This window comes from Macadamia integrifolia, chromosome 13, assembly GCF_013358625.1.
Source record: "Macadamia integrifolia cultivar HAES 741 chromosome 13, SCU_Mint_v3, whole genome shotgun sequence".
NCBI classification, from domain to species: domain Eukaryota; kingdom Viridiplantae; phylum Streptophyta; class Magnoliopsida; order Proteales; family Proteaceae; genus Macadamia; species Macadamia integrifolia.
In genome coordinates this window covers 11,188,219-11,196,813 of record NC_056569.1, presented here as the reverse complement: position 1 = coordinate 11,196,813, position 8,595 = coordinate 11,188,219, and the positions used below count along the sequence as shown (strand labels likewise).

The 8,595-nt window shown below is 36.9% G+C and overlaps 1 protein-coding gene across 2 annotated transcripts; it reads right to left on the bottom strand.

Annotated features, from left to right (window-relative positions):
* Window positions 1–1,609: 1,609 nt before the first annotated feature.
* Window positions 1,610–8,391, bottom strand: LOC122060242. Of its 2 annotated transcripts, none has more exons than XM_042623436.1 (8): window positions 8,080–8,391; window positions 7,091–7,171; window positions 3,853–4,273; window positions 3,315–3,391; window positions 3,167–3,203; window positions 2,864–3,068; window positions 2,187–2,601; window positions 1,610–2,101 (listed from the first exon to the last, which is right to left on the bottom strand). In XM_042623436.1, exons 3-8 carry the CDS (start codon window positions 4,199–4,201, stop codon window positions 1,880–1,882), a joined length of 1,305 nt encoding a protein of 434 aa, XP_042479370.1. In that variant the 5' UTR covers window positions 4,202–4,273; window positions 7,091–7,171; window positions 8,080–8,391; the 3' UTR covers window positions 1,610–1,879. The 2 variants fall into 2 exon arrangements, with proteins under 2 accessions (XP_042479370.1, XP_042479371.1); XM_042623437.1 differs by having other exon boundaries at window positions 1,610–2,095.
* Window positions 8,392–8,595: the final 204 nt, after the last annotated feature.

Below are 8,595 nucleotides of genomic sequence, written 5' to 3'. Positions count from 1 at the left end.
GCTCATGCCAACCCTACCCGGCCCTAATTGACCATGATTGGCTTGGGTTGGCCCTAATTGGCCTTATTTTTTGCCAGGGTCCGACAAACCCTAATTGACCCTTCTTTTGCTGTCGAAGTTGGGGCCACATTATAGAAGTGTATATCAAAAATTAAAAACCTCCATATAAATTGGTATGAAAAATAAAAATCAATGACCCAGATTTCATTATCCTGAATAAAAGAATTAGATGACAGTCTTAAATTATATTATATAAAAAATCAAGGTTAAATTTAGGGTGGGCTAGGCCTAGGCCTGAACCCAGGCCCAGCCCAACTTTGACCTAGGGTCAGTGTTTTTCAACCCCAATCTGCCCTCAAGGTAAAAAATCTTGGTCCATATCCTGTATGGCCTCAGTTCGGGCCATGACGGGTTCGGTCCGTTAAGGTCAAACTTAGTATTACTATGTTGCAGATCGTGTAGGAGACTTGAGCACTTGTACTTACACGGGTCTTCACAACAATTCACAATAAGCCACTGACCACTGCGCTAAAGTGGAGGCCCTATTAGCCCATTGTGGGTTCAAAGAATTAAGGCCCAGCCCAGTACCCTAAGTAATGAGAGACACGTAAGCTATCTAGATGGACTTTTAAAGGACTGATCTGGCAAATGTTACTAATCACGACTCGTATACCACTATGGATCACAAGCGACGAAGGCCCTCTCATCTGATCTGGTTCATTTAGCAGAGCCATATATTAACTTCTATAACCAATCAACGGGCTGCATCAGTTTTTATAAGTTGCTTCTGAAATTTTATTTACATAAGGTTCACATCATCATCTATATATCTGTTACGTTTATCTCGAATTTTTGATCCATTTGAAAGATTGACCCATTTTGATAAAATTTGAAAACAATTTGAATGAGAATTTTTTGAAGGTATATGATGGTACGACCTGATTGGCCACAATCAATGGATCAACCCGACTTGAAGGAGTATATATATGTACTATGGTCCTGTTAAGCAAGCATTGTGAGATTTAGGGTTTTTCATTTTAGAGTTCTTGGGTGAGAGTTCTTGCCACGAGTTTAGGTGTTCTTGAGAGATCTCCATTGTAATATTTCTTCCAAATTTGTGAATCATCTTCTTCTTCGCCCGATGACACAGCACATCACATCAATGTGTGAACCTTGTTAAATCTCTGTTCATCTTGTGCATATCTGTTTATTTTATTCATTCTCTTTGATTTTTGTTCCAACACTATATATCCAATCCAAGTGTAGTTTCTTATGTAGAGATTTACAATTTTGAAAATTCAGTTTAAAATTTAATGAAATGAGAGAATCAAATCATTCATGAAAATGCAAGATTTAAAACTCCAAGATTCATATGGCTGAGATGGGATTATAAGTTTCTTTTTGGCTAGTTTTCATCCTAGTTTTAGACTTTTAGTGTGCAAGGATAGGCCATGAAGTAATTGCACCCTCATGTATGTGAATGTACATGCCATAACTTGTCAATTGAATTACCAGGTATTGTATCCTCACAGTTTGGTTTCTTCTGACCATATGAATAAGAGTTATATTTAGACCACTATGGTAATTAGCTATTAATTTGATCTTCTAACAACTATGCACTAACATGGATTGACCCTGGGGGAAAAAAAATTAAGTTGGTAGGGCATACATTATTAATGTAAGCAAAATAACAATATTGTTTCTTATGGGCTCTTAAGACACAAGTACTTAGAAGATCTCACTCAAATGCTCAACTCAGCATGGTCAGATCCTAAGTACTCAGCCTCATTATGGCCTTGCTACAATTTGTTTGTAAAGACCAGTTCTTGATTTGGTCACTATCCCTTAATTTTTCACTAGGCTGTACTGCTTGTCCTCTTTATGAAGAAGGGGTTAAAGATAGAGAAAGATTGATGTTAACTTCTCTTGGGCTGTCATGTCCTCCCTTCTTGTCATCTTCTTTGAAGCTCTGGCTCAAACTCAGCTGCAAATTGGGCAAACATTCTTTCTCTTCTGTCTTGTTCTTCTCTATATTTGCAATATCTTCTGCCTTTGGCATTATGGGCTTTGGCTGATTTCGTAGTGACCTTTGCAACTGCATCTTGTGGAGGTCTTATTTCAGGTTAACCTCATATGAACAAAAAAGATAGAAGAGCTCAAAATATCATGAATGGTGTAAAGGTTACCTCAAGCCTAAATGGGGGCTCATATTTTGGTTGCATTGTGTGGATCTCATCAACACACATTGGCCGCGGCGGCTGCTGCAGCTGCGGCGGTGGAGGACCATGAATCTGATTGATTAGAGGTTGGGAGCTAGTACCAGCCCAAGCTATGCTTGCAGGGTTTCTCATCCTATCCTTTGCTTGATTGCCAATCAATTCTCGGGGTGGCCACCTCTTCTCCTCAAGAAAATGGCTACGCCGAATAGGCCCAGCAGTGGCTGTAATTGCATTCCTAACATCAAACAGGTGTGAGGTTGATGGCTTTTCATCGTTTCTGAAGATTATATCATGATTAGAAGTCCTGAATAGTCCTTGATCCTTCATTGATAGAAACATTGGCCTTTGAGCAGAATTCTGGTTGAAAGCCCATTCTTGGTGTCTATAAACAGAAAAAAGGGGGGAGGGGGGAACAAAAGATATCAGATCAAATGACTTATTTTAGGATATATTCCTTATGTTTGAGCACCGAAGTCACTCTAGGGTTAAAATGATCATTTTTCAGCAGAAAAAAAAAAACCCTAAGAATTGTTTCAGGCTCAAATCATTGACGGCAGGAAGGGGAATACATCAAAGTGACAAAATTCGGTGTCTACACTTATCCATATAATCTAGGTTTTCTTTACTGTGATAATGTTGATTACCTGGATGAGCTGACTGTAAAATCAAAGGGCTGTTGAGAGAGGGAAGACTTGAATAAACTGTGGACGGGATTAGGGTTTTCTCCGTTCTTGCATAGAAAAAGGCTATGACTGTCCATGGTGTAGTGTTGGTGAGGAACTGTCCTTTGGTAGAACATTTCAGGAAGGTGACCTAGTCCTTGAATTGCCCTATTTGTGTGAGATAAAGCTGCAAAGAAAATACAAAATTTTGTTCAGGTTTGTGCATGGCTTGAAGACTCATTCTTTGAATGCATCTACAGAAAATATGATAATTACAGGAATTACCTTGGCCCGACTCATCCAGCTTCTTACTTCTATACATCTGATATGGAAAATGAAAACTGGATATAAGAATTTAAAGTATATAAAAGGCACTATAAGGAAATAAAATCATCTCTAAATCCATTGGATTAAGGTTCAGCTTATTTTCCACCTGCAAGTGGCTTTTAACATGTGCAATGCTTAGTCCTCTCACATTCATCAACTGAAGAACTAACTTTGGAGTTGCTCCTGCACCCACCACAAAGAAAATTGTTGTTTATATATAGAAAATGATTTTAGATTAACTGATTTTTATCCATTTCTTCCTTCACTTGTCAAGTTTAAACTATCATGCTCTCCCACTTGTCAAGGGCCATGGCATGTCAAACCATAAGTGAATAGTGCATTAAATGCTCTTATTCGTGGTCTGGATACCCTTCAGTGGTGGGATCTCATGTGGGGAGGGTAACTTCTCTCCCCGCATGAGAGGTGATCCAAATTCGATTAATTGGGTCAGGTCATTAACAGGATTAATCAAAAATTCAAATTAATCCAATTGTGAGTAACCCCAAAGGTACTGCCAAGGTGATTTTAACCTAGATCAAATCACCCTTGGACCAATCCTTTAGGGTTAACTCTTTCATTGCAGACCTAAATCATTTTTCTTCTACCAAATGCTTCCAAACTTCTTTTTTTTTTTTGGAACTTACTCTCTTGCCCACCAAGCTTTTCCACAGCATGAACAAAAGCAAGATGGAGATCAGGAGTCCAACGGAGCCTTGGCATTTTTGACCGGACGTATTGCCTAACTGTAGCTGTCTTCTCACTCCCTTCTTCAGAGATTGTGTTCTTCAGTGAATCCCCTCCAGTGGCTGCTTCATCCTCCTCCGTAGCAGTGGCAACAACATCAGCATTAGAACTGTCCTTTTCACTGATAGCTTCTTCATTTAAGTCAAAGGGTGATGGCCGCTTTTGAGAAGACAATTGAGATGTGTTCTGGCTTTGGGAATCACTTCCATTGCTCTTCTCTCTATCACAAACCTCTTCTCCCTCAACCATATCTAATCCTACTCCCTTTATATCTCTTCTTCCCAGTATTGAAGGTAAACTTCTTCTATAGTTGCTACCTCGCTAGTAGGAATGTTAAAATGGGAAAGGAGAGGCAAAACCATTAGAAATGCAAAATAATGTAACGAAAAAAAAAAAGCATGTAAGCCTATGTTGCATGTGCCATGTAGCCACAATATTGTACAACAATTTTTTAACAATGAACCGGGTAATATTAAAGCCTAGGGTTACTCATGACATTGAAAAGATACATGATGCTTGAAAAATAGATATACGCTTTCTATCGGGAAATAAATATATATATATATATATATATACGCCAAACAGTACCCAATCACGAGTTAAAGCAATCAATGCACTATTGACTCGTGGTCTAATAGATGGTAGGATCCCATGTGAGGAGGTAACTACGTGGAGACATGATCCAGACTTCAAGTAGACAGCATCATTATTATCACTATTTCTTAATTTCTTATTATTATTTGTTGTTGTTAATTATAGTACAATCAATTGCTCACTTGTCCTGACAAAACCATCATGATGTGAATACATGTCATGAGAAATAAAGGTATGTGGGACTAATATTGGCGATGTGATACAATTCTCTAGCTAGATCATTGTAAAAAATTTCAACCAATTGACCAACCACATATAGAATCTTCTCTGCTTTTTCTTTTATCAGTTAAAATTTCTTTGATTAAAATTAACTTTTTCAAACAATTTTCAAAACTTTGTATATCATGTTGCAAAATCAAACTAAACAAAATAACTAGATGATGTGACAAAGTGTACACTTAATTTGAGGGCTGACTAACTTCTTATGTGATAGATTTCAATATAATGTCTTTACCAAAAGAAAAGAAAAAAAAAAAGGGGTTGGAGTCGCTTCTGGCACTGTTGATGTGAGTAACCTTTTCCCAAAGGTATTTTGGGCCTCTCATGAATTTTAGACTCCTCTGACTTTTCCTAATTTATGCCTCTACATCTTTGTCCTTTGGATGAATTCCCTCTAGTTGTCGTGTTTTAATCTTTGGGAATGGAATCAGCATGTAAAACACTATCAAATGAAAATGCAATGCTTCTAGTTCCCTTGCCAATACCATAGAGAAAAATGAGATCTAATTCTTATGGAATACTGATTTCCGTCCATCTATTTGGTCGTCTTAGAAAGGAAAAGTATGAGCTCCATAAAAAGGATTACTAGGGTTGCTCAAGTCGGGCCTTCACTTTAGTGGTCACGTGCTCTGCATAGGCTACATCACTCCTAGCCATGCAAACTCATCAAGCATGATACACAATTACACATAAATAGGATTATTAATGTTGGCTTTCGTACTCCCTTACATTGGCTCACACTAGCTTTAGTCCTTCCTTTTGACATGGAAGAAGGTTTGCGTGAGGAAAAAGAAAATGGGAGAACGGTGGGGGAGTTGGATTTTCCTTCACCAATTCGAAATAGGTTTGCATCCTTAGCCAAAATATATTAGAAGCTTAAGGAGCAGGTGGAGAGAAGTGGTGAAGTCCATACCATGATGTGGGAGTAGGTGCTTGTCTGTTATTTTGTGGTCATTGCAGAATTCATGGAGACTGCAGAGGAATCAACATTTGGGCTGGTTGAGTGGCTAACTCAGCTTTTTCTCTGACTGGAAGGATGTCAAAGGAGCTGATGGTGGTGGCTTCCTCTTCTGTTTGGACTCTCCAAGAGGTGGCACCGATTGATGCTTTGGCGGTTTTTGCAGAGAATAAAGAGGGAGACGCACAAAGTCACTCTAAGAGTGTTCAAACTATTGGCTAGAATCCAAAGTCTAGTAGAGGTGCAATTTCAAAGAACCGATGAAGGTGTTCTTTTGACATCAGAGACCTTGATTCTTTTTCTTTCTTTTTTTTTTTTTTTTTTTTTTTGGTAATGAGTTATGTTGATGGTATTGTCGTAGGAGGAGATGCTCTCTAGTTTTGTTAGTATTCTTGTAATTTTTTTTAATACAAATAATACTTTAAAAATAAAAAAATAATTATAAAAAAAGAGGAGAAGTATTTCGAAAGCTTTTAAGGCAAGTCTTCTTGTGATATTCTTGGTAAGTTGGCTTTTAATGCAGCAATTCACCATATCTGCTGAGAGAGAAATAAAAGGAGATGGACTACCTCCTCACGTACAATTGAGAAAATTTGGAGCGATATTTCTTTTGAGATTATAAACGAAATCATTCACAAGTGTATTATTAGTCCTAATTATGTTAGAAATAGGCTGTTGGCCTTGGCTTGAGATGTTCCTCTTGTTTCCCTCCCCATTGTATTTTTTCCGTATTCTTTGTTGAGGCCTACACCCTTCGGTAGGCGCTGAAGGTTTTATGTTCCCTTTATTTTTTTTCTTTTTCTTTTTTTTTTTCTTTTTATTTTTTTTTTTTCAATATATTTTCATTCACGAAAAAAAAAAACTATTATGGAGCAGAAGGGAGATAATTAAGACTCAAAACATATCTACTGTCACATTGACTTCTATTGGAGTGCTGTTCGGCTTCTTCTTCATGATACCATGTATATTATCCACATTAACTAGACCACTACAAGATTTAGTGAAGCAATAATAGAATGTTGCAAAAGTCTAATGTATACATATTGAATTCCAAGAAAGTGAAGAGAAACATGACATTAAAATTTCTATTCAGCAAAGAAATATTAGAACTCGATTTACTACAATCCTAATGGAATAGATCACAATTAGATGTTTACCACACTCAAGGATGCAAATATTCCTAGTCAATGAGTTGAAATTTTCTATATGGTTGTTATTTTAACAGAACGCTGGAAAAGAAAAGAATTCAATGCATACTGAAGAAAGAAAAACATCAAGTGAGAGAGTTTAAGGTCAACAATATTTACATCCTCAGTACAGTGCCTGCCAAGCACTTGATGTAGCCAAGCCTTTTTCTGTCACTCATTGTGCATAGACTAATAGTAATTCTGCAAATTTTGGTCAAAATAGAGAGCGAAAATTAACACAGCCATACAGTTTCATATCTTTTACCAGCAAAAAATTTCAGGAAAAATAGAGAGAGAGAGAGAGCAACTTTGTTGTTGAATTGAAGGTAGAAAACATCAAGGGAAAGCTTGAGCAATGGAACTTAGTAATTCAAGACGATAAACCCGCAATTAGAGTAGATAAACCTTTGATGGTAGCCTGTGTTGTTATCTCAAAGACAACTAAGAGAATCACTAAAGAAGTTCCTAAAAAACCATGTTCAATATTTCCAAAATTTGTAGAAAACAGATATATTAAAAAAATAAATAAACTAAACTAAAAGTTTAACAGAAAGAGAAGCATCAAAGTGAAATCCTAGAAGAGAAATATATGGTCTTGGGTTCTAATCTTTTCTCAAAACAGTCAAAAACTCTTGCCTGAGAGAAAGTCCTTAAGCAGCCAAGAACCTGAAAAAATACATGAAAACAGCACGATCTCTCTAATGATCTCATGAACAAATCTTCAAAAGGGCCAAGATGACTCCGATCACAGTAGAATTGTGTACCAACATCGAAAAGAAAGAAACAAATCAAATAATCTTCTCCAATTATCCATCAATGATTATGAAGGAAACAAATCAAATAATCTTCTTCAATTATCCATCAATGATTATGAAGGTAACTCATTTATTCATCGTACCAAGTTTTATCACCAAAAAAAAAAAAACCCCTTGAAAAACTGATGATCATGAAGAGAGAAAAAGAGGGATTGTCTTTGCAAATCAAGATAGAGAGGATGATAGTTTTAGGTGAACACATGAGAGAGAGAGAGAGAGAGAGAGAGAGAGAGAGAGAGAGAGAGAGAGAGAGAGAGAGAGAGAGAGAGAGAGAGAGAGAGAGAGAGATCTTACAAATGGAGTGAAGGGTAGTCTTCTTTGTTGTTTAGAGAATAGAAGAAAGGTTACAGTTGAATTTCAATGGTGGAATTGAAGCTTCACATCTGGTATTCAAGCTTATCACACACCTATGGTTTTAAAAAAAAATCACTTCTCATTGTTAAATGTTTAAAGATAATAATAAGGTTTTATTGAATAGGAGAAGACGATGGTCGGGACACTCCATGTTCTTGAACTGTAAATAGTAGTAATAATTTAATAACACCATAATAGAATTCTAGATGCAGATTGCGACGACCCTTTTTGAACTGTTGGAGATCATGTGACTTCGACCCTCTGTCTCCTTCTTTGACAGCTTGTATCCATCTCTCTTTCTCTCTCTACTCTCTCTCTCTCTCTCTCTCTCTCTCTTGCCTACCCCTCCGTGATTATCTTTAATGGTTGACCACTGTTAAAGACTGCACTGATTGCTATATATCTATAAACAGATTTTATTCTTTAGTTTTTTTTAATTCTAAAGCTTAAATCTCA

Coding starts and splice junctions, on each gene's coding strand:
- LOC122060242 (XM_042623436.1), bottom strand. CDS start 4,201: ATGGTTGAGGGAGAAGAGGTTTGTGATAGAGAGAAGAGCAATGGAAGT. Junction 3,069..3,166: donor GCTGGATGAGTCGGGCCAAG/GTAATTCCTGTA, acceptor TTTTCTTTGCAG/CTTTATCTCACACAAATAGG. Junction 2,102..2,186: donor AGCCCCCATTTAGGCTTGAG/GTAACCTTTACA, acceptor GACCTCCACAAG/ATGCAGTTGCAAAGGTCACT.